Genomic DNA, 26,365 nt, shown 5'->3' with positions numbered 1-26,365 from the left:
ATGCTTGTCAGGCAATGGATGAACCTTAGTTTCCTCCAGCAAACATTGGTAAGACAGGCATTCAGCTTTGGTTCCTACTACAAACTCTGATTCTGAGCAACACAGTGCCCTGTTCAACCCTGAGCTGAGTTTAACCCAATATCCATCGTTTCCATCACAAAGGCTGCTAGCCTCCACATCCATAATATTTCCTGATTCCTTCTGTCCCTCAGCCCATCTTTTTAAATTTATTTTTTAATGGGATGTTTGCTTTGTTGCACCCAGTAATTTCCCTTGAGAAGGTGGTGGTGAGCTGCCTTCTTGAACCACTGCAGTATATGTGGTGTAGGTACACCTTCTGTGACATTAGGAGCATTTTGATAAAACTGATTGGCTTGCTAGACCATTTCAAAAGGAATCTAAGTCGGTGGATCTGGAGTCACGTGTAGGCCAGACCCGATGAGAACTGCAGGTTTCCTTTCCCAAAGGACATTAGCGAATCAGCTGGGGTTTTTAAAAGTTACAACAATCAACAATGCTTTAATGATCATCATTAGACTTTTAATTCCAGATATTTATTGGATTCAATTTCCACCATCTGCCATGGCGGGATTCATACCTGCATCAGCAGAGAAATACCCTGAGGCTCTCGATTACCAGTCCAGTGACAATATCACTATTCCACTGTCTACCCTGCTTATGAAACCCTCTTCCTAGCCCATCATCTTTCGACTCGACCGTTCACATGTTCTGCAGGCTGGCCTGTATTCTCTGAATCTTGGCTCGCTTATAATATAAACTATCATAGAATCCCTACAGTGCAGAAGGAGGCCATTTGGCCCATCAGGTCTGCACTGACCCTCTGAAAGAGCACTCCAACCAAGCCCACTCCCCTGCCCTAACCCGATAACCCTTAACCTAACCCACACACCTTTATGGTCAATTTGGCATGGCCAATGCACCTAACCTGTACATCTTTGGACTGTGGGAGGAAACCGAAGCACCCGGAGGAAACCCACGGAGACACGGGGAGAATGTGCAAATTCTACACAGACAGACACCCAAGGCCAGAATTGAACTCAGACCACTGGCGCTGTGAGGCATCAGTGCTAACCACAGAGCCACTGTGCCACCCATATCACTGCTACCGTATCCTCCTTCAGTGGGATTCTCCAGGCCACCAGCCACGTTTTCCTGAGCGGCGCGCCCTCACTGGCAGCGGGATTCGCCATTCCCCCACCTGCCAATGGGATTTCCAATTGTGGCCACCCCACATCGTCAGGAAACCCGTGGGCGTGAGTGCACTGAACAATGGAGAATCCTGCCCGCGGAGAATCTCGCCCCTTTTTGTTTTTGCTGATTCATATTGACTTATGTTTATATTACCTCATAGCCTCTTCCCAATCTCTTTAACCTCTCTAGTCCTACTACCGCCTTGCCCTTCTGAAATTTCCTTTCTCAGACTCTGGCCTCCCCTTCCACCACTCCTCCACCTTTGGCCCAATGTTTCATAATTCCTTTTCTGAACCTCAGTCTTTCCAACTTCCTTTCGTCCTTAAGACCTTCCTGAAACCTGCCTCTGACCAAACTTCCAAATTTACTGAAACAATTTTGGCCTTATTAAAGATGCAATATAAATGTTTTCAGAAATGTCAAACTTCATGATTCTCAAATTTTACTTTCTATGACACTCAAGAGTGGACTTTATTGGAGGATTTAAATAGCTGTCAAAGCCAATAGAACCAGGGCATGTAAAATCACTAACGTAGGATTTAGGAAGATGTACAACACAACTAAATGTCACACAGATCAGCATACAATGAATAAGAAGTGAATGTACTGGTATTTAAAGGTTTTTCAAAAATGGTTTGAGCCCTGTGCTGAGTCTCTACAGGCTATTTAACCTCCACACGGCACAGAATGCTAAACCGTTATTTCCTCATGCAGTTCTTTTTGTTTTCTATTTTACACATAGCTAACTGCGTCTTCTGCTTTATCCATCTCATTTTCAGCGAGTAATAATGTGTCCAAAATTACTGATGTTGTTTGGATAGGGGCGGATCGTAGTCGCAGGGGACTGGTATACATTGGGTTACGCCCATTTTTTGTATTGCATCTCGTGAATAATTTGGAGTTTTCATTGATTGATGTTCGAAATGATATCCGGCTTGAAAATTTCCTGAGCATTTTAACATTCTTGTTTCTGATGTATTTGCATGTAATGTAGCTGCTAAATGCCTCACGAAATGACTTGTTGAAAAGAGTATAGACAAGTGGGTTGACTCCTGAGGAGACATAGCCGATCCAGACAAAAACTTCCATCAGTGTTCCAAGAAGTTCCTGATCGCAGCTCTTGCAGAGGGCAGAAATTACATTTGTTACAAAAAATGGGCACCACATCACCAAAAATAGAAAGAAAACTATTCCTAAAACCTTGGAGGCTCGCTGCTCATTGCTGATGCTCTGCATGGACTTTTTACCCAGTGTGGAGAGTCTTCTGATGGGTATATCCTCCAGTGTGCAGGGAAATGTCTTGTCCTTTTGCGAACCATTGAGCATAGCCACCTTTTCCGGAGGCTTGGTGGGTGTAAGGTTTTGCTGAAAAACGGTCGAGACAGTCATCCAGTTAAAATGTTGAGGTGGTTTGGCTTTGATCAGATTTGCTTTCTTTCTCAGCACTTGAATTGTCAAGAAGTTGATAACTATCATGATGGCAAGGGGAATGAAGAATGCAGTCATTGATCCAAAGATTATGAAATTTTTGAATGTATCAATTTTAAGTAAGCAAGTTTCGTTTATGAAGGTGTTTGTTTCATTCTGGAGGCCTTTGATGGGGATGGTAATGGCAATGCCTGCATTAAAGAAAAAATAAATTGAGAACAATACAGTAATTGCATTTCAATTTATGGTATTTTATTGTCAAAACCAATAATGTAATTAATCGGATCAATTTTAAATGGAATTGGTTCAATTTGGAAGCTAATTGACTTTGGACCATTTCATTTCAGAAGTCAAAATTAAGAATACTATTCTGCATTCAGATTCCTTTAAGTCAATTCTTTGTATGCTCTACATATTTCTGTAACTTTCAAGTAACTTATTTTTAAAGTGCTCTACTATTATCGTAATTAGTCTGAGAAACAAATGTTTCAAATTTATTACTTGTCTATTAATCGCTGTATTCAAGTTGCAGTTTAATTTTCGATTAAGTACTAATACTCTGATAAATATAAGATCACAATCAGTGTAGAATTCTGTTATTCGTGAAACCCTAAAATCCTGTACTGGCTATTAGCTCTGCTTGTTACAGATCCTTCTTGACTACTAAAATTACACACTGGCTAACCTGCGAATCACGTTTCACCTGAGTGTGGAAGAATGGATTTTTATTGCCACTGAAAGGCTTACATATAATCCTTTTTATTATAGTTGTTTGGTAGTACAAAGCTTGAATATTGCTGAAAAAATACATGTTGAAGCTTTTCGTCTTGCACTCATTAGGCCAATCACAAGAATAGGGGATGATGTGGAGATGCCGGCGTTGGACTAGGGTAAGCACAGTAAGAAGTCTTACAACACCAGGTTAAAGTCCAACAGGTTTGTTTCAAACACGAGCTTTCGGAGCACTGCTCCTTCCTCACCTGAGGAAGGAGCAGTGCTCCGAAAGCTCGTGTTTGAAACAAACCTGTTGGACTTTAACCTGGTGTTGTAAGAATAGGGGAGGCAGTGGCCTTGTCACTGGACCAGTAATCCAGAGATCCAAGGTTATGCTCTGGGAACCTGGGTTTGAATCTCACCATGGCAGATTTGAAATTTGAATTCAATGAATATTTGGAATGAACAATTCCAATGATGACCATTAAATCATTGTTTATTATTGTAACAAAAACCATCTGGTTCACTAATGTCCTTTAGGGTAGGAATTTTCTGTCCTTACCTGGTCTGGCCTACTTGTGACTCCAGATCCACAGCAATGTGGTTGACTCTTCGATGCCCTCTGAAATGACCACTCAGTTCAAGGGCAATTAGGGATGTGTAATAAATGCTGGCCTAGCCAATGACCCTCACATCCCATGAATCAATTTTTTTAAATGTTGGGGGTAAGCAACTTCATATTGTATGAGAAGAGAGTGCCGATTGGTTGGCAAGTGTGGTAGAGGTGTTGCCATGGTGAAATGCACCTTTTAATAGCAACTGGCCGTTAACTGCCGAGCATTGTTTGAACATTTAAACCAGGTAACTTTACTCTGGTTAAGGCATTGCCCTGAGGATGAACCAGCAAATGGCTATAACTTTGTTTAGCTGAAACGGGTGCAATGTGTGTACATGTTTCTTCTGTCTGCAAAGAACAGTGCCTTGTGCATTAATATATGTAGTTTGAAGTACATACAAATGCACCATACTGCAAGCATGACTGATGATCTTAAATCAGTTGTTGGCGTAATTCAGAGTACACTGAGGATTATTTAGCAAATGTTATCCAATCGCAGAATCACATCTAATGTTGGATACAGTGTTTTTTAGTTTTGCAAGAACGGGCTGGTTGGTACGATTTGTGCCGTGCCCATTGCGAACAATGGAAGAGACGTGCTGTTTGACACGATCCTCCAGTCTTTACAATGTATGGCCTACATACCACATTACTCATTTGTATGATAGACGGAACGTCTTTTGGGCTTTTTATTATGTAATTTATGCTTTATTAATTGGTTTCAATACTTAATTTGATATATGATGGTCGAGAATCAAATTAAAAGATATGAATCATGGTTTTCTGAAAATGTCATACATACCAATTGAGATCAACCATACTACTGTGATCTTAATGAGAACCTTTGCCCTGGAATTGAAGCGGCTGTGCTGAATAGGTTTTTTAATAGCAATATAACGGTCTAGTGAGATGGCACACAGATGCATAATTGAGGCTGTGGATAAAAGAACATCCAGGAAGATCCAGATTGGACATATCTTTGCAGGTAAAAGCCACTCAGAATCTGAAATTAAGAAAGATCTTTACTTAATAGGCAGAATGATGTTGAAGATAATTTAAAAGTCTGCAAACTAAGCTATTGACTTTGTTTCTAGCATAACCCTTTGGTTTGAATTACATTCCTTTCAAAGGCACCAGCATATTACATGTTCTTTTCTGACCTAATCAGAACAGGTGAAACTGTTGTATGTTGAACTTTGTAGCAAAGTCTCTTTTAAAAATTACATTTAATTTAAACATAATATAAAACGTAATTTATACCTAATGTAGTTTATTTGTCATTTCTAAAAAACATCTTCCTGTTTTAAATTGCATTTAGCTTTAACTTTTATTTGGATCTGCCAATCGATGGTAATCAGTTTTGGAAGGAGCAGAGACTGGGTTGAATCGGCTCGAAATGTGGTTTTCTTTTCCTCGGCGATAGTCCATTTAAAATGTTAAAAGATGAAATAGATGGAAGTTCCATTTGAAATTAGCTTTGGTTATTTATTGATATGTTTTCTTAACCTTTATTGACCTATTAAAAATGAATGCACTATTAAGACCATAAAACATAGGAGCAAAATTAGGCCACTCGGCCCATTGAGTCTGCTCCGTCATTCAATCATGGCTGATATTTTTCTCATCCCCAGTCTCCTGTCTTCTCTCCATAACCCCTGATCCCCCTATTAATCGCTAACCTATCTACCTCTGTCTTAAAGATAATCAGTAATTTGGCCTCCACAGCCTTCTGCGGTAAAGAGTTCCACACATTCACCACCCTCTAGCTGAAGAAATTCCTCCTCATCTCTGTTTTGAAGGATCATCCCTTTAATCTGAGATGGTGCCCTCTGGTTCTAGTTGTTCCTACAAATGGAAACATCCTCCCCACATCCACTAGTAAGGGGAACAAAACTGTGCAGTGCTCTGGATGTGGTCCCACCAATGCTGTATACAGTTGCACCAGCACTTCTCTACTTTTAAACTCTATTCCATTTGCAATGAATGCCAAAATTCAATTTGCCTTCCTTATTACCTGCTGCACCTTCATACTAACGTTTTGTGATTCATGCATGGGAACACCCAGATCCCTCAGCATTTTGAAGTTTCTCACCATTTAGATAAGTTGCTTTTTATTCCTCCAACAAAATTCCATCTGCCAAATTTTGGTCCACTCACCTAACCTATCTGTATCTATTTGTAAATGTCTTATTACCTCATTGCAACTTCCCACCTAGTATCATCTGCAAATTTGGCTGTGGTACATTCTATCCCTGCATCTAAATTTTTAATTAATCTTTATTGTCGCAAGTAGGCTTACATAAACACTGCAATAAGTTACTGTGAAAAGCCCCTTGTCGCCACATTCCGGTGCCTGTTTGGGTGCACAGAGGAAGAATTCAGAATGTCCAAATTACCTAACGTCTTTCAGGACTTATGGGAGGAAACCGGAGCACTCTGAGGAAACCTATGCAGACACGGGGAGAACTTGCAGACTCCACACAGACAGTGACCCAAGCCGGGAATTGAACCTGGGACCCTGGAGCTGTGAAGCAACAGTGTTAACCACTGTGCTACCATTAATCTAGATTATAGATAGTTGGGACCCGAGGACTGAACCCTGTGGCACACCACTAGTTACAGCTTGCCAACCAGAAAAAAGACCCATTTGTATCCACTCTCTGCTTTCTGTTGGTTTGCCCATCGTCTGTCCAAGCTAAAATATTGCCCCCAACCCAATGGGATCTTGCCTAATGTATTAATCTTTCATGCGGCACCTCATCAAATGCGTTCTGGAAGTCTTGATAAACTATATCTACACTAGCCCCCTTATCCATTTTGCTTGTTACACCTTTGAAGAACTCCAGCAAATTAGTCAAATGTTATTTACCCTTCATAAAACCATGCTGACTCTGTTGGATTGCATTTTGACTTTCTGTTACTACTAAACTTAATAAAATTAATTCCAACAATTTGCCAATGACAGATGTTAAACTAACTGGTCTATAGTTTCCTACTTTCTGCCTTTCTCCCTTTTTGAATAAGGATGTTACATTTCCAATTCTTTCCAGAATCCCGGGAAGTTTGGAACATTAGAACCAATGCCATTACTATCATTGGTGCTACTTCCTTTTAGACCCTAGGATGTAAGCATTCAGGAGTGGACTGGGAAGGGAGTTTAGCAGAAAAGACGGTTGATCAGCAATAGCAGACGTTTATGAAAATAGTTCAAGACTCAATAGATATATCCCAGTGAGGAAGAAGGAATCTGGAAAGGAATGGGAAAGTTTTAAAAAACAACAAGAGATAACCGAAAATGTAATCAAGAGGGAGAAGATAAAATATGAGGGTAAAATAGCTAGTAATATAAAAATGGACAGCAACAGCTTATTTAAATAAATAAAAAGGAAGAGAGGCCAAAGTGAACACAGGCCCCTTAGAGAATGAGATTGGGGAAATAATGGGGAACTAGGCAATGGCAGAGGAGTTCAATAAATACATTGCACAGTGAAGACTGATAATATTCTAAATATACTAAATCATCAAGGAGCAAGGGGGATGGAGGAGAGGAAATAAACACAATAACTATCACTAGAACAAGTACTAGACAAACTAATGGGGCCAAAGGCTGCAAAGTCCCCTGTGCCTGATTGGCTGCATCCTAGGATGTTAATAAAGTAGCTACAGAGATAGTGGATGCACTGGTAAATACCTTGCAAAAATCCTTAAATTCTGAAAAAGTTCCAGAGGACGAAAACTGCCATTGTAACCCCTTTATTCAAACAGGGAGGAGACGAAAAACATGTAACTATAAGCTGGTTAGCATCTGTCAATAACCTCTGTCATTTTGTTAAGAGTTCATTACAAAGGATGTAATAGCAGAGCATTTAGAAATGCATAATATAATCTAGCAAAGTCAGCATGGCTACACGAAGGGGAAATCATGCCTGACATATTTATTAGAATTCTTTTAAGGCAAAATGGGAGAAGGGAGCTAGGGGGTAAAGTTGGAAGATGGGTTGTGGTATGCTCCTAATAATTTGCGAGAGAAAGTGCAATCGGAGCTCACTCATTTGGAGTCCCTGTTAGGTCTGTTTCGCCGACTGGGCAGCGCTAGTTGTACCGGTAATAAAGCCAGATAACATATAATACAGTCTGCTTGTGTGGCGACGACAAACTAACAGTAAACACGGCTTCCCGGTTAGACTAATACCCCCATCTCCTGCATAGAGAATCTCTACCCGAAACTCACTGGCGAACTCTCATTCACAAAATTGGACAGGAGTCCCGCTTATTTGCAACTGGAGTTGAATACTGCCTTCCAACAGTATGTTACAATGAATAAGCACAGGAGCCTTTATGAGTATACACAGTTGCTTTTTGGAGTATCCTCTGCTTTTGCTATTTTCCAACGCATAATGGACGACATCCTGCAAGGGTTGCCACGTGTTGCTGTTTATTTAGACAATGTCTTGGTTACGGGAATTTTGGAACAAGAGCATATAGTACCCGTACCAGCCTCCCCGGACAGGTGCCAGAATGTGGCGACTAGGGGCTTTTCACAGTAACTTCATGCCTACTCGTGACAATAAGCGATTTTCATTTCATTTCATTTTTCATATAGACAATTTGGAGGCTGTGCTAAAGTGCTTCTCAGAGGTTGGGAGTCCGTTTACGTCACGTGGACCAGGAATGTTTATACCCCGTCGTGCAGAAGGTGCACACAATCTAGCAGGCCCCAGCCCTAACGGATGCTCAGTGTCTTTGTTCTTTTCCCGGCCTCGTAAATTACTCCGGGATGTTTCTCACGAATCTGGCAACCTCGTTGGCCTCGTTACACCTTCTATTGAAGTAGAATTGCATTTGAGGTTGGCTGCAAGAAACCACTTTTCAGCAGGTAAAGCAGCAGTTGTCGTCATCCGGGTTACTAATCCACTATGATCTTGCACAGCCTCTGCGCATCACGTACGATGTGTCCCTCTATGGTATCGGGGCCACCCTGATGCACAAGATGGAGAATGGAGGTGAACGGCCGATAGCTTTCCCCTCCCACACATTGCAGTAGAAAGTAAGTATGCGCAGATTTAAAAGGAGAGCTTGGCGGTTGTCATTGCGGTGAAACGATTCCACTAATATGTTTATGGCTGCCATTTCACTTTTAAAAATAAATTTAAAGTATCCAATTCATTTTTTCTAATTAAGGGGCAATTTAGAGTGACCAGTCCACCTATCATGCACATCTTTGGATTGTGGGGACAAAACCCACGCAGGCACAGGGAGAATGTGCAAACTCCACACGGACAGTGACCCAGAGCCGGGATCAAATCTGGGACATCAACGCCGTGAGGCAGCAGTGCTATCCACTGTGCCACCGTGCTGCCCGCCACTTCACTAGTGACAGACCCGGTCTAATCTAAGGTTCGCACGTGGCCTTGCAGGTGGGCAGCATAGTGGACAGCTCCTGAGCGAGTTGAGCGCGTTTTCCTCTATGCTGTCTGACTTCAGTGACAAAGTTATCCTGCTGTGGAGGGTTGCGTGTGGTCATCCCAGATAAAAGGCAGGAGCTGATTCTAAAGGACCTTCACAATGGTCATCCGAGTGTGTCCACGATGAAGATTTTGACACGGAGTTATGTATGGTGGCCGGGCCTCGATGCTGACATTGAGAAGATGGCCTGGAATGGCTCCGTTTGCCAGGAGTATTGGAAGCTCCCACCAGCAGCACCGCTGCATCACTAGGAATGGCGAGGTAGACCGTGGGCATGGATACATGCAGTTTTCAACAGTTCTTTTCAGGGGTCCTTGATTTTCTTGCTGATTTCCCACTAAAAATGGCTCACGGTACATAGGATGGAGGGAACCACATCCTGCGTGACCATAGAGAAGATGAATTTATCTTTTTGTATTCATGGTCTTCCCCAAAGTGCTTGCTACTGACAACGACACTCCCTTCACGAATGAGGAGTTCACTGGTTTTATGAAGATAAAAAGTGTATGCCGTGTTCACACCGCCCCATACCACCTGGCTTCCAATGGGTTGATGGAGTGCATGGTGCAGACGTTTAAGCGGGGCCTCCAGAAACAATCTTCAGGGTCTATGGACACTACTGGCTCATTTTCTGTTTTGTTGTAAGACCACTCTGCATCTGGTGACTGGGGTAGCTCCCGCGAAACTCCTAATGGGCTGAGACGTCGTACCCGCCTGAACATGATTTTTCCGGACATTGCGTTGTACGTTTGCAACAATCAGGAACAGCAGGGGCATTGCCCTTTGCTGCACCAGCCTGTACAGTGGTTTGTACCCGGAAACTTGGTGTTTGTTCGCAATTTTGCCGTTGGTGCTCAGTGGGTCTCCGATGTTATCCTTTGACAAACGGGGCCAATCTCTGACCCAGGATTATTTTGAACGTAAGCATCTAGACCATATTGTGTCCGGGAGGCCACCTCTTCTGCAGATTCTTCATCCCTGGAAATCGCTTCCCCAACCTCAGCAGCGAACAGATCCGGCTACAGCGAAAGCTCGTCCTCATGATCAGTAACTGGCCCGTACTTACGGCGTGCTTGGGTTGATACTGAGCCCCATGAAATTTAGGGACGCCGAGATTTTTTTTCAATTCTAATTAAGGGGCAATTTAGCATGGCCAATCCACCTACCCTACACGTCTTTGGGTTGTGGGGTTGAGACCCATACAGACTTGGGGCGGGGGGAGGAATGTGTAAATTACACATGCACAGTGACCTGGGGCTGGAATCGAACCTGTGTCCTCAGCGCAGTGAGGCAGCAGTGCTAACCACCCTGTCGCGTAGGGACGCCGAGTTGACGGAGGTTCTCGACTCGGACTCCGAGATGGACACTTGACGCCTCCGAGGGGGAGCCCTCAGGTCCACAGCCCACAGACATGCAGCTGTTAAGGCATTGTCTCGTTGTACGCCGTCCAATCCAGCACCTCAAAGCCGAGCCTGATGTCAAAAGAGTCCAACGTCCTCCTTCACCAGGATCTTTGGTGGATTCCTCGGTCTTTGGGGGTGGGGGGATGATGTTGTAACCTGCCCGGATTCTATTTGGTGCGGACAATTGGTTACCCCGTTGATTTTATTTAGTTTATTGACAATTTCTTTGTCCAAAAAAACAAAGCAATTACAAAATAATTACATGAAACAATAACCAGGCAACAATACAACAAAGTTATCAACATTTCACCTTTACAAAGGAGACAAACCAAATCACAGAACAATAATATGAAACAGTGGACAACAGGGATCCGTGTTGGGCCCACAATTGTTCACAATTTACATAGATAATTTGGAGTTGGGGACCAAGGGCAATGTGTCCAAGTTTGCAGATGACACTAAGATGAGTGGTAAAGCGAAAAGTGCAGAGGATACTGGAAGTCTGCAGAGGGATTTGGATAGGTTAAGTGAATGGGCTAGGGTCTGGCAGATGGAATACAATGTTGACAAATGTGAGGTTATCCATTTTGGTAGGAATAACAGCAAACGGGATTATTATTTAAACGATAAAATATTAAAGCATGCCGCTGTTCAGAGAGACTTGGGTGTGCTAGTGCATGAGTCACAGAAGGTTGGTTTACAAGTGCAACAGGTGATTAAGAAGGCAAATGGAATTTTGTCCTTCATTGCTAGAGGGATGGTGTTTAAGACTAGGGAGGTTATGTTGCAATTGTATAAGGTGTTAGTGCGGCCACACCTGGAGTATTGTGTTCAGTTTTGGTCTCCTTACTTGAGAAAGGACGTACTGGCGCTGGAGGGTGTGCAGAGGAGATTCACTAGGTTAATCCCAGAGCTGAAGGGGTTGGATTATGAGGAGAGGTTGAGTAGACTGGGACTGTACTCGTTGGAATTTAGAAGGATGAGGGGGGATCTTATAGAAACATTTAAAATTATGAAGGGAATAGATAGGATAGATGCGGGCAGGTTGTTTCCACTGGCGGGTGACAGCAGAACTAGGGGACATAGCCTCAAAATAAGGGGAAGTAGATTTAGGACTGAGTTTAGGAGGAACTTCTTCACCCAAAGGGTTGTGAATCTATGGAATTCCTTGCCCAGTGAAGCAGTTGAGGCTCCTTCATTACATGTTTTTAAGGTAAAGATAGATAGTTTTTTGAAGAATAAAGGGATTAAGGGTTATGGTGTTCGGGCCGGAAAGTGGAGCTGAGTCCACAAAAGATCAGCCATGATCTAATTGAATGGCGGAGCAGGCTCGAGGGGCCAGATGGCCTACTCCTGCTCCTAGTTCTTATGTTCTTATGTTAACAGCGAGCAAGCACAACGCCTCCAGGTAGCTGCAGTGGTATCTGAGCCACTCCTCGTCGTCCACTTTCTTAGCTGAGAGAAAGGTACCCCTTCCCCTCTTCATGCGGTAGTAGGGCCATCAAGGCCTTCTGCTACCCCACTTTAGGTCAAAGAAACAGAAGGGGCAGCAAAAAGAAAACAGAAGCTAAGCCTGCAACCGGGTTGCTGCTTAGAGTAGGAACTACACAGAAAACACAATCTGCAGCCACTACAGAGCTGTGAAGCCGCAGGTTGTTATTTATAATTCCTTTGTACAAACCGTTCAGATAGCTGCAACGGTATCCAAGTCACTCCTCCGTGTCCACTTTCTGTAGCACCGAGAAAGGCACCCCTCTGCAGTTCAGTAGTAGGACAACTAAGTTCAGTTGCCCTCCAGGTCAGTAGCTAATATTTATGATGGCATATATATTTGGGGTAGGAAACTCAGCTGGTAGTCAAATAAGACCCAACATTGTGAAGCTGTTCAACTTGAGACTTTTGAAATGTAGTCACTGTTGTGATATAGAAAATATGCATTTCTGCAATCTTGGCCTGCTCATCATTGACCTGATTGAAATTCAGTTTCTTTAAATACACAACAAAAAAAAACACAATTTTTTTTAGAACTTTATGTTGCCGTCAACTCTGATTAATTTGCATAACTGGTGATCCTGTTCAGCTCCATCGTCAAAAATAACCAGATTTGTAGCTGCGTTTTAGAATATTACTGATATATGGGGAATTTTTCAAGTTGCTCAAATATTTTAAAAGGAATTTGTTTTACAAGAATGATATCTTATGTGGAATGATTCATTTCACTGTTAAACAATCTCCACATGCAAAGTAGAATTGTGGAAAGAGCTAAATCAAATGAATTATGGCATGAGTAAATCTATGAACTTGTTATGATTTTAAAATGTTGAATTCCAATCATGGTTCCATTTATTCACTTAATGCTGGTAAAGGATTAGCAGAACACCAACCCCTGAAATGAAAGCTAGGGGCATAACCAAATATGTAAGCAATTAATTATTCAGATAAAGTTGGTCTGTTACGTTATAGATACATTGGCATGTTGGAGGATGATGGGAGATTTGCTGAATTAGTAGGACATGACTCTGGCAAACAAGCGTAATCTTTTCACCAGTATCACAAATGATTGTATTTGGTTTAGTTTTAGAATGAATGATCTCTCAGTATTCCCATTGTATCAAGTGATCAACAGAATTTGCCACAGAATGACAATTATTTGGCCGTCATAACTTGACATATTTCTTCCTCAAATGCACATTTACAAATAAATCACGAAGCTGACATGAGTATTTACTTTGTAATCACATTCAAATGCAAATTTTAAAAAAAGCTAAATTTCACATGAAGCAAAATATAAATCAAATGTGCAATATTTGAAAATAGGTTTGAGGTTTTTTTTTTGGAACAAAGAACGATACAGCACAGGAACAGGCCCTTCGATTTTAAACCATAAGCAATCAAGACCAATAAACTCACTGCCAAAGCCAGGAGAACAGCTTCAAAAAGGTTCTCTAATCCAACTGTTCTGCAACGCAAGACTGCTGTGCACATTCTCAAAGGCTGGTGACAGTCTGTTAATTGAAGTCTTTTGTTTCTGACACTGTGCTCCAGCCTCTTTCCAAAACACATGTTTCTTCAGGAGTATATACTGCCTCTATTTGATCAGAATTGATGTATTTGTACCTTCTCTACCTATTCTGCAATCTGCCTCTTGTCTTGCTGACGCTTTGTCACCTGCCATTTCTGAACGGTCTCTGGACGTTGAATAGACCGTTGACTTGTGGCCAATCTCCAGTAATATCTCTCTTTACAACAGTATTATCTTAACCTTTCAATAGCTTGTTTCAACAGATCTGTTCAGATCAAGGTTGAATATTTTTGGAACCTGCTGAACTTCCCTCAGCTGCGAGAATTGCAGATTTCAGCCCTTGGCAGTCATGGGGTGTTCATTGATCAACTACCTTGCCTATTGTGTGAAAAGTGCCAGCTACAAGCTAAACAAAACGCAAGTTCTTCAGTTAGTATCTCCTGTGTCAGTAGATACCCCAAGAACATTTCGAGAATAATCGGACCCCTGTTCTTTCAAAGGCCTACCCTCCTTTCACAGCTCTTTGCAGGATTGTTAAAAAAATAAAATAGATGTGACCATGACCTCTTCCCACCTAGCAATTCCAGTGTTCCTACAAATGCATAATACTATGGATGCTGGAAATCTGGGAAAGAAAGAAAAATGCTGGAAAGACAAAGGTCTGGCAGCATCTGTGGAGAAAGAGGGGTAGAGCTAACTTTACAGGTTAGGTCATCAACCTAAAACATGAACTCTGCTTTTCTATTGTTCCTATCTCTCCATGGCCTCATTTCTTCCTTTTTGAATAACCACCTGCAATCCTCCAAGAGCTTAGCAATTCTCCAACCTTGGACTCTTGTGCATTCCCCACTCCTTTTGCCCCACTTTCAGCTGTTTAAACATAAGAAACAGGAGTAGGCCATTCTGCTCTGCCAGTAAATAAGATCATGGTTGACCTGATATGGGCCTAACTCCACTTGGGCCATAAGCTCTGGAAATTCTCTCTCTCGCGCAACTACTGTATCCAGTTCTTTATCCTTTTACGAACTTCCTTAAAACATACCTCTTTGACCAAACTTTTAATGTCTACTATGTCCTTTGATTCAATGTAAATGTTTGCCGTATGCTTCGGTGAAATGCCTTGAAGCATCTTCCAATGTTAAAGGTGCAAAATACAATTTGTTGTACAGTCTGCATGGTGAAAAATGGTCAATACAGTGCTTCAGTCATTTTTTAAAATAAATTTAGATTACCCAATTATTTTTTCCAAATAAGGCGCAATTTAGCGTGGCCAATCCACCTACTCTGCACATTTTTGGGTTGTGGGGGCGAAACCCACGCAGACACGGGGAGAATGTGCAAACTCCACACGGACAGTGATCCAGAGCCGGGATCGAACCTGGGACCTCAGCGCCGTGAAGCGGTTGTGCTAACCACTAGGCCGCCGTGCTGCCCACAGTGCTTCTGTCATAAGAAAATTATTATTTAAAAAATTTTTTAAGAGTACCCAATTATTTTTTTCCAAATAAGGCGCAATGTAGCGTGGCCAATCCATCTTGCCTGGACATCTTTGGGCTATGGGGGTGAGGCCCGCGCAGACACGGGGAGAATGTGCAAACTCCGCATGGTAGTGACCCGGGGCCAGGATCGACCCGAGTCCTCGGCACCGTGAGTCAGCAGTGCATCACCGTGCCGCCCAATCATAAGAAAATTAAATGCAAAATCAGCATTTGTGTTTGATTTTATAAGGTGAATTTTGGGGTGCGGAAATGAAATTTGAATAATGAAATCAGTTCTTATGTTCATGTTTCATGATTCTTTCCAAGTAGTTTCTCCTTTAGATATCTTCCACATAACCATTTTTGGCCCAATCCCTTTACAATTTTGGTTTGGCCTGACCAAATTTAATACCAAAATTCAAATTTTCAGGTTAGAAGTGCCATTTTTATCAGCAATCTCTTGCATAGATAATCTCATAAAGATTTATCACCTCCTAATATTTGCCAATACCCGTTAATGGCACAATATTAGACCGATTTAGCTTAGTTGGCTGCACAGCTGGTTCATGATGCAGAGTGAGGTCAACAGCACGGGTTCAATTCCCGTACCGGCTGAGGTTATTCATGGACTCCCTGTCTTCTCAACTTTGTCCCTTGCATGAGGTGTGGTGAGGTGATCCTTAGTTTAAATCACCAGCAGTCAGCTCTCCCCCTCAAAGAGGAAAGTCACCTGGGACTATGGCAACTTTACTTTTACAACAAGAGTTGACTAAGCTCTTTATTTCTGTCCCTTTTAAGCGTCCATTGTTATATGGTTTAAAAAAGATGTTACTTGGTGGAATCCTCTCTTCCGAAGTTGTGTACTTTTTACTTTGCCTTATACTCATTGGTGAGCTTCCATGAACTCATAGCAACAGAATCCCTAAGTTGATTCTAGCTAACAGATAGAAAATAGAACTGTGTAACATCTAATTCCTCCATATTTTAATCATGGTTTATTTTACATGTAGTGTTTATAGAGTCTTATTTCAGGTTTCTTTTGTTTTGATATTCCTCAATCAGTTCAGCCCTTTCAATATACAGTTGTCCTTCCCTGTTTCTCGTCATATATTCTTGCAGAATTTTCCTTTTACTAAACACATCTATAGCTAATTTAAAGACTAAAAGCAATAGTGGATAAAAGCAAATGGTGGATAAAAGAAATATCAAAATATTCATAAATTGTTTTTAATGTTTGTCTAATATATTTACTGGCTTGAAGTTAGAATTCTATTCGGTACAAATCTTCAGAAGCCAGAAGGCTTTCTCCTGTATTGTTTTGTTTCTTTCTGTTCCTTCCCATTTACCCAGCTTAATTTCATTTTGCTTTCTCTTATTTTGAAACTATGACCCCTATCTCTAGAATTCCTCCAGAAGTGGAAACATCTTCTCAGCATCTACACTGTGAAGCCCACTCAGAATCTAGTATATTTAAATAAGATCACTTTTCACCCTTCCAAACTCCAATGAATTTGGGCCTAAGCTGCTCAACCTTTCCTCGTAAGACAAACCATTCAGCCTGGGAATCAGCCAAGTGAACCTTCTCTGAATTACTTGAATGCAAGCTTATCCCTCCTTAAATATGGAGACCAAAATGATACACAGTACTCTAGATGTGGTTTTATTAGTGCCCTGCATAGTTGTAGCGAGACTTCCCTACTTTTATACTCCATCCTCCTTGCAATAAATTCCAGCATTCCATTTGCCTTCCTGTTTACTTGCATATCTGCATGTTAACATTTTGTGATTCATGGGCAAGGTCACCCAAATCCATCAGACTGCAGAATGCTACAGTGTACTCTCCAAGCACAGTTGCTTCACAGTGCCAGGGACCCGGATTCGAATCCCGGCTTGGGTCACTGTCTGTGCAGAGTCTGCACGCTCTCCCCCTGTCTGCGTGGGTTTCTCCCACAAGTCCCAGAAGATGTGCTTGTTAAGTAAATTGGACATTCTGAATTTGCTCTGTGTACCAGAACAGGTGCCGTAGTGTGGTGACTGGGGAATTTTCATAGTAACTTCATTACAGTGTAATGTAAGCCTCCTTGCGACACAATAACGATTATTATTTAAATAATATTCTGTGTTTCTGTTCTTCCTGCCAAAGAAGGCAACCGCCCATATTTCCACATTATACTGCATCTGACAATATTTTTCTTTGCTTTATCCCGTTGCAGATTCTTTGTATCCTCCTCCACACCTTGCTTTCCAATCTATTGTTGTATCATTAGCAAATTTGGCTTCATTGCAGTCAACTCCGTCATCCAAGCCATGAATATAATTTGTAAATAGTCAGCATTAATCCTTGTGGCACTCCAGTAGTTGCACGTTGCAAATTTAAAATGGCTCATTATCCTGACTGTTTCCTGCTCGTTAGCTGGTCCTCTATCCATGGCAATATATTGTCCCCGACACCATGAGCTCTTGCGTGATAACTTTCTGTATGGCCCTTTATTAAATGTCTTTTGGAGATCCTAAAACATGACATCTACTGGTTTTCCAATGACAATTGACTAGCCTGTAGTTTCCTACTTTCTATCTACCCCTTTTCTTCAACTGTTGTGGTACATTTGTGGTTTTCCAAACTGCTGGGACCTTCCCAAAATCTAGGGAATTGTTGAAGATGACAAACAATGCTGCGTCCACTATCTCTGTATTTCCTTTAAGGCCCCTCGGAAGCAGGCCATCATGTCCAGGGGACGTAACAGCTTTTAGTCCAATACGTTTTTCTAGTACTTTAGCTCCGAGATCATGATTGTTTTAAGTTCCTCTCCCTTTGCTCTCTGCTTTCTGACGATTCTTGGGATGCTTTTTATGTCTTCCACTATGAAGACAGATACAGATACTTGTTCAAAGCTTTTGCCATCTCCTTCTTTCCCGATATTAATTTCCCAGTCTCGCCCTCTTAAGTGCTCAAAGCTTATTTTCACTGCTTTTTCCCATTTTATATATTTCTACAAGCTTTTATTCTGTTTTATATTTCTCACAAATTTCACATACTCAATTTCCTCTCATTTTTTAGCTAGTTGTGCTTTGTTGTTTCTACGATTTTTCTAAATTTCTGGCTTATTAATCCTTGCAACATAGAAAATCATCAGGCCGATTGCTAGCCTTCATAAAGTATAATATACAGTACTGTATTACTTGATTAAAAATTCACAAGGGATGTGAGGAAGAACTTTATAGATAGTGAACAGTCATGTACTGGAACTGATTGCCTATTAGGGCGGTGGAAGCAGAGCTGATGAATGATTTCAAAATGAAATTGGATGAGCACTTGAAGATAATAAACTTGCAGGGCTACAGGGATATTGATGATGATTGGGACTGGCTTAATTATTCTTCAGAGTCAGCATGTAATCAAATTACCAAATGGACTCCTATGCCATAATGACTGTGACTGGAAATATATAACATAACTACAATTCTGTAATACAAGACTAACAATAATGAGGGTAGGTCAGTAGAGGTGCTGCGGAAGTCATTTTAGGAGATACTGTAGAACACTCAGCAAAAATACATTCTAATGAGAAAGAAAGATTCTTGGAGAAGGATTCATCATTGTTGGCTAACTAAGAAAGTTAAATATAGTATCAAATTGATAAAAAAGCATTCTATTCTGCAAAGATTAGTGGTAGGTCGGAAGATTGGATGGAATATAAAAAATAGCAAAGAATGACTAAAAAAATCATGAGGGAGAAATTGGAAAGCTAGTAAGAAATCAAAAAATAGATAGTGTTTCTATAGGTATTTATAAAGGAAAAGAGTAGCTAAAGTTGGTCCTCTAGGGAATTAGTAATGGAAAATGAGGAAATGGTGGATGAATTGAACAGATACTTTAAGTCTGTCTTTATTATAGAAGACAAATAACATTCCAGAAATAATTGTAAATCATGGGGTGAAGGGGAGGGAAAAACCTAAAACAATTACAATCACTCTGGAAGGGTGAGAAAATTATTCGGATTAATAGCTGACAAGTTCCCAGATCCTCATTGACCTCATCCTAGAGTATTAAAATAATTGGCTGCTAAAAACAGTAGCAGCATTCATTTTAATTTTCAAAAATTCCCTAGATTCCGGAAACGTCCCAAGAGATTGGAAAGCAACGAATGCAACTCCTCTTTTCAAGGAAAGAACGAGACAGAAAGCAGGAAATTACAGGCCAGTTAGCCGAACATCTGTCATGTGTTGAGGGGTAATTGTAAGCACTTCTTTTGGGTGTGAAGTTAAAAGTTTAATATTGTATTCATAAAAACGTTTTGTTTTAGAAATACCAAAGCGCTTTTTTTTGTGAAATCACTCCTGGAGCAAATCATTCTTTCTGCATAGTCTTAAAATAAACTAAAATATTGGGGTTTTGTTCCTGTATCCTAGCCGCTGTTGGGGTCTGGCCATGGTTTGTAATATAGGGGCGAAAGCTTGAAAATAAGGGGTCTCCTATTTATGACAGATATGAAATTTATTTTCTCTGAGGAGCATTAGTCTATGGAATGCAGTGGAGGCAGGGTCCTTGAATATTTTTAAGGCAGAGTTAGATAGATTCTTGACTGACAAAGGAATCAAAAGGGAGTAAAGCACACAGGAAACTGGAGGCCACAATCTGATCTTGGATGGTGGAACAGACTTGAGTGACCAAATGGCCTACTTCTGCTCCTAATTGGTATGTTCATAGTTTCCCCAGTCTATTTGTATAACTGCCTATTCATATAATTGAAACCCTTCCATCTCTGTGATCATTTTGGCAAATCTTTGCACTTTCTCCAGGTACCCTTCCCGAAGCGCAGAGTTGGACATGGTGTCCTAACCAGCGACTTATAAATATTTCCTTGATTTTGCATGCTTTTTTAAAAACACTTTATTTAGTTGTTTTGCCACGATGATTTGTGCATGTGAACCCCAAGGTTCCTGTACACCTCTTAAAATTGTATCGTTTTATTTATATTGCTTTTCTTCATTCATTCCCCCACCCCACCAACCCTCATTCTTCCTCCCGAAGTGCATTATTTCACACATTAAACATTAAATGCACAGAAGCACAATTGTTAGCACTTTTGCTTCACAGCGCCAGGGACCTGGGTTTGATTCCCAGCTTGGATCACTGTCTCTGCGGAGTCTGCACGTTCTCGCCATGTCTGCGTGGGTTTCCCCTGGGTTCTCCAGTTTCCTCCCGAAAGATGTGCTTGTTAGGTGAATTGGACATTCTGAATTCTCCCTCGGTGTATCCGAACAGGCGCCGTAGTGTGGCGAGTAGGGGATTTTCACAGTAACTTAATTGCAGTGTTAATGTAAGCCTACTTGTGACACCAATAAAGATTATTAATAATGAAATGTTATTTGCCAAGTTTCGGTCCATTTCGCTAGTATGTCTATGTAGTCAGCTAGTGTCCTCTTCATTGTTTACTACGTTTTCGGTCTCTCACCCGTGACATTATGCTTTTCATCCAAGTTTGGGTCATTAATATATATCAAAAGGATGCTGAGCACTTCAGAGCACTCTCTTTTCATTCCCCCCCCCCCATTCTCGGGAGCACTATTCTGCTTTCTCTGTTGGACAATTTTGTGTTCATGCTGTCATTGTCCCTTTATAGCCATGGGCTTCAATATTACTAATAAATCTGATATATGGAACTTGATCAAATGCATTTTGAAAGTCCAGGTACAAAACATAACTACCAACTTCAGCAATTATTTCCATTACATCTGTCAAACAGTTCTCTTACCATTGTTTCTCAGTTCATTAATACTTCGAAATAACAAAACTATCTTTCTGATCAAATATTTTCTTATTTGCCAGACAGACATTTTGTGTTTGTGAGCATTGTCTCTAACTCATTGTTTCTTATTACAATTAAATCACCATTTTTGAAAGAATAATTTTGGGTGAGGAGGGTAGGAGGAGCAATTACCCGATGATAGGTTATTTATCATGTATTTTAATTGACCTGTAGCATAACAGATGAAAGGTTGAGAACTGTAACATCGGTCAGGATGTTGCATTGCCTGTTTTAAATTGAATCATTTTTAATTTGGCATCTACACAGTTTTTAAAAAAAGTTTCTTGTATCTGATATTACTTTGATTTTACTTTTAAATTCAGCAATTTACTGTGTTCGGGACAATACTCTTGGTGATTCAGGTTTGAATTTCAATGTGAGTAAAAATCTGCCTTTTAGTATTATTTGAGGTTATAGATTGTAAGAAAAAAAACTGCAGTGTTGGTGAAATGAGATTGGAATTGATTCAAATGCCTAAACTAGCTGGGTGCTAGTTATGTTATTCGCAAGGAACAGTGGGATTTCCATCGCTAACAAATTCAAATCCAGCATAGATGAACTGATGGAATATTTATTTGAGAACCACTTCAGAAAATGGTTCTGCAATATCAGCGAAAAGAAACCACCTTTATATCAAAAAGTGGATTTCACAAAGCCAGAGCATCATTAAAGCAAGTGGAGACAAAAAATTATACATGTAAAGATGTTTTTAAATTGTGATTGTATCTTAAATAGCTGAGGAAAATCGATATTCAACAGCAAAATTGCTTTGCTAACATGTATCCTGGAGTCATTGACTAGATAACTTGGGCACTTCTGCCATTGGCACCCAGGTTTCCATTTATCAAGTGGCATGACTGTCAAAAGTGCCTATGATTGCTGTGTTTTTGATAGTGCCATCTCATCTATTTTCATGGTGTTGATGCAGGTGTTTCCATGGGACAGCATGATAAACAAAGAATTTCAAACACAATCATTTAGTGTTGGGTTCAAATTTAATTTAGCTTATTTTCTTTCAAAATGCTCACCCTGCTATATTTTTCAAAAACTTAAGTAAGTTGCTTAATCAGTAGCTGCTGAAACTTTTAACATTTTATTTGCATGCAATTAGAAAATGAAAAGACTGAAAATATTTAGGTAGCCTTGAATGCCTCATTTTAATTTAATGTTTTCAGTGTACCATTTTTTCATTAAAAGTATTTTATATTTAAATTAAAATAAATTAAATGTTCATTAAAGACTTAAACAAAAGCAAAATATTTTCAGATGAATTTATAAGCACTATGGGAAGGCAAAGTCTTATTTTCTGCTTGTTGCAAGGAACACTGTCTCCAGTAAATTACACTGTATTCAGTAATACTTATTCAATCAAAGATTTGGTAACTTCTGAGTTATTGAGGTTTGACTGCACTATTTAAACTTTCAATATATTCAATGTTGAATTTTGTGCAGCTTGTACGTTGTTTCATTTAATTGACTTCACTGTTAAAGGAATTCTTATGAGATTAAATCAGTTACATAGCATTTGCAACAATGGAGTAGGCCATTTGGCCGAACAGGTCCATATCGATGTTTATACGCCACACACGCCTCCTCCATCTTCATCTAATCTGATTAATTTACCATCCTGTTTCTTTTCTGCTCATGCTTATTTAACTTCTCAAATGCATCTGTGCTATTGCTTCAGCTACTCATTATGGTAGTTTTCCATATACTGGTTAAAGAAGCTTCCCTGTTGGATTAATTAGTGACTCTTATTTATGGCCCCTAATTGTAACTAGAGCCTGGCACTCCATGTAATGCAGATACTTTCACAAATTGTGCTCTTGTTCAGAAGGCATTGCAAAATAATATTTTAACTAATAAATATTAAATATGATGCAGTTCTGATTTTTAACAGCAAGCAAATAAATTTATGGCGCAACACAGATTTTTCAGGGTGCATGGTAAGGTCAGGGAGAGAAAAGGAATAAAGCTAATGAGAGCAAGATCCTTTAGAAGACCAGAAAGAAAATGCAGAAAGTAATTTAAAATGTGCATATAAGAGTTTATGATGGCAGGGAAGAGTGAATGATGTGCAATTCAAAGGAGATATTAACTAATGACTCCACTCTCCGGCATTTTCATTTCAATTGGCAGAGTGCTTCATTTCACTTTTTCCTCAAAGCTGAAAGTGACCCACTATAAAAAAAATTCAATTTGTAACAGTAACAAAGCACGGGGAGGATTACGTTATACGAATTGCTTGTAATGTTAACTAAGTGTAGAATACCACAGTTCTATTAAAGAGAAAATTGAATGAAACTTACTGAACAGAATGTTTAGGAGAGCGATGGGCATCACCAGGAGTCCAACTAACATGTCTGCTACTGCAAGTGACATGAGGAAGTAGTTGGTGGCATTTTGGAGTTTCTTCTCGAGAGAAACTGCTAAAATAACAAGTATGTTGCCTCCAATAGTGGGTATGATCACCAATAAAATCAGTAGTGCTGCCCATTGAAGTCCATCCTTTGTCTGATCCCCTTCTGGAAAAGAGTCGCTAAGTGGACTAGTGAGCCTGGATTGCTCTGTAATTGTAAGACAAAAGGTTCCATTTGTTCCAGAAGTATTGAAGGGCTGGATTGGAGTTGCCTGCATTCTGCTGATTGTAAACATGGTCACAGAGTCCACTGAGTTCGATGTGCCATTAATTTCTGAACCAGGCATCATGTTTGAGTACAAGCAGTTGACCCTCTGGTTGCTTTTGAAGAATGCTGAGAAGCAGGCAGCATGGTCTGAACAGTCAGTTCACAGGATGCTGGCAAACTTGTGCCAGACTAACGTGTCTTTACATCAGATTCTTCTAGAAGTTTAGTTTCTCGATTTGACTAACTATATACTCTTGACAGAGTATTAATTTCTCTACTTGCATCTTCTGTTCAAAATTTCCATGTACCGATGACTTTTTTAATAATAACTGTGATTTGAAAAATAAGGAGAATAGTTTTTAACAGGTTTGTGAAGAACCAAAGGTTTCTTAAAAGTGAACAGCCATCCAACTACCTCCAAACACTCCCAGCTGCTGCAAACACTTGCCGTTTAAGTCATACAGGTTTCTAATTAACTTCACTGTATATTGTTACAGGGACTGGAATTGCTCTTACCTCAGACAGATGCTTTTCAAATATGCTCAAGAATTGTTAATGTAAATTCAGCCGACAAATTAACTGGTGTTGCCTGGATTGCTGTCAGGAAATCATTTCGGTTCCCCATTTCTCTTTCTCTTTGTCGTCTCTGAATTTGTTTTGATCCATTTTCTGTATTGCTGCCAGATCACTGCTTTTGCCTTATTCCTTAAGCTGCGTTATATCTTTCTTTGATACTCATTGATACTAGATTCTTCATCTCTCCTGCAAACTTTATTCTGGCGTTTATACCTCCATTCTGGAGAATATTTGGTACTTTAAGGTTGATGTACTCTGGTTGTTTTCTTGGGCACTTAAATTCCTTTTTCTACAATGTTTCTGTGCCATAGCTTTACAGTACTGGTGCTTTAAATCTCTGCTAAATATGCCAATTATCTCCTCACTCTCAAACACACTGAGCATTACTGTTTTTTCCAAGCCCGAAGTCCTTTTCTTTTTCCGTATTGCTGGCGGACGTTACTAACCTCCAATGGTTCAATGCAGAAAAATAAATAAGGATTTTTTGGCTAAAGGAACAGAGCCAGAAAGCTGAAAAGTAACATCACGAGTGACTACAGTTGAAAGTGTATTTCTTTTTCCAAGAATTTTCTTTTTGTACTCTTCCTAGAAAAATTCATGATCTGTCTTGGTGTCCTATCTCGGAGTTGAATCTTCCCATCCTGCCTAAATAAATAAAGTCATTTTAGTTGCGTTGCTTGTGATTTTAACCCTTTCACCCCTAAATGCTTAAAGTTTCAACGAGAATGTCTGACTTTTGTACGACTTACAAAGAAAAGCTAAAATTGCAGGAGAAAGTAATTCTTCCTAAACTCCAGTAATTTCTTTGTTTACACTCTTTAGAATTGTAGAATAACCCATCTCCCCGTGTCATGCAACAGCAGTACCATCACTAATTATCCCACCATCCACGTCATGGGGGTCACCATTGGCTAGAACCTTAACTGAAGTAGCCACATTAATACTGTAGCTACAAGAGCCATTCAGAGGCTGTGAATTCTGCAGCAAGTAATTCACCTCCTGACTCCCCAAACAACCCCCCCATACAAGGCATAAGAAATGTGCAGCTCCAATAACACTCAAGGGCACGGCGACTAAGCGGTTAGCACTGCTGCCTCACAACACCAGTGACCCGGGTTCAATTCCAGCCTTGGGTGACTATCTGTATGGGGTTTGCACACTTGCCTGGTGAATGTGTAGGTTTCCTCCGAGTGTTTCATTTTCCTCCTACGGTCGATTGTAGGTTAGGTGGATTGGCCATGCTAAAACTACCCCTTGGTGTCTACGGATGTGCAGGTTAGGTTGCGGGGATTGGACGGTGGAGTGGACTCGGGTAGTGTGTTCTTTCAGAGGATTGGTGCAGACCCAATAGCCAAATGGCCGCCTTCTGCACTGTCGGCATTCTGATTCTTAAGAAGCTCAACACCGCAAAGCAGCCTGTTTTAAGCAACGCCCTATCCATCACCATAAGGATTCACTCCCTCCACCGCTGGTGCAAAGTGGCAGCAGAATGTACCATTTACAACTGCAGCTTTCTTTGACAGCACCACTTGCCGATCGCCTCCAATTCATGCACCACCCTGACCTGGAACTATATTGTTGTTCCTTCAATGTCACTGAGTCAAAAACCTGGAACTCTCCTCGTAACAGCAGGATGGGTATACCTACACCACACGGACTCCAAATGCGGTTCACCACCACCTTCAGAAGAGCAATTCTGGTTGGACATCAAATGATGGTCTTGCCAGTGACACTCATTCCATTAGCAAATAAACAAAAGGGTTATAACATACCTTTATACCTCTTGTATTCATTAAGTATGTTGAGAGAGGGCACAAAAGTCCTCTTGTATGTTAGGACCAATTATTCCTCATCCCAACACCATTGCAGGATCAATGTTTTTATAAATTCACAGGATGTGACATTGACGACTACACCAGCATTTATTGCCCATCTGTAATGATACCTGATTTTATATAATTATTACAATTATTTACCTTTTCACTGTTTTGTGGAAAAATATAAAACCTTGGT

The 26,365-nt window shown here is 40.5% G+C and overlaps 2 protein-coding genes across 4 annotated transcripts in view; one reads left to right on the top strand and one right to left on the bottom strand.

Annotated features, from left to right (window-relative positions):
- Positions 1–26,365, top strand: part of psmd1 (proteasome 26S subunit, non-ATPase 1) — a 135,677-nt gene that overhangs the window by 55,893 nt on the left and 53,419 nt on the right. The window lies entirely within an intron of this gene.
- htr2b (5-hydroxytryptamine (serotonin) receptor 2B, G protein-coupled) lies at positions 1,688–25,290 on the bottom strand. 3 transcript variants are annotated; one of them, XM_038815918.1, is made up of 4 exons: positions 24,293–25,290; positions 23,459–24,105; positions 4,773–4,973; positions 1,688–2,831 (listed from the first exon to the last, which is right to left on the bottom strand). In XM_038815918.1, exons 2-4 carry the CDS (start codon positions 23,856–23,858, stop codon positions 1,945–1,947), a joined length of 1,488 nt encoding a protein of 495 aa, XP_038671846.1. In that variant the 5' UTR covers positions 23,859–24,105; positions 24,293–25,290; the 3' UTR covers positions 1,688–1,944. The 3 variants fall into 3 exon arrangements, with proteins under 3 accessions (XP_038671846.1, XP_038671845.1, XP_038671848.1); XM_038815917.1 differs by lacking the exon at positions 24,293–25,290 and having other exon boundaries at positions 23,459–24,291; XM_038815920.1 differs by lacking the exons at positions 4,773–4,973; positions 24,293–25,290 and having other exon boundaries at positions 23,459–24,291.

The sequence above is a fragment of the Scyliorhinus canicula genome, chromosome 13 (genome assembly GCF_902713615.1).
Source record: "Scyliorhinus canicula chromosome 13, sScyCan1.1, whole genome shotgun sequence".
Classification (NCBI taxonomy): domain Eukaryota; kingdom Metazoa; phylum Chordata; class Chondrichthyes; order Carcharhiniformes; family Scyliorhinidae; genus Scyliorhinus; species Scyliorhinus canicula.
The sequence above is the reverse complement of the archived record's forward strand: the minus strand, read 5'-3'. Positions and strand labels throughout refer to the sequence as shown.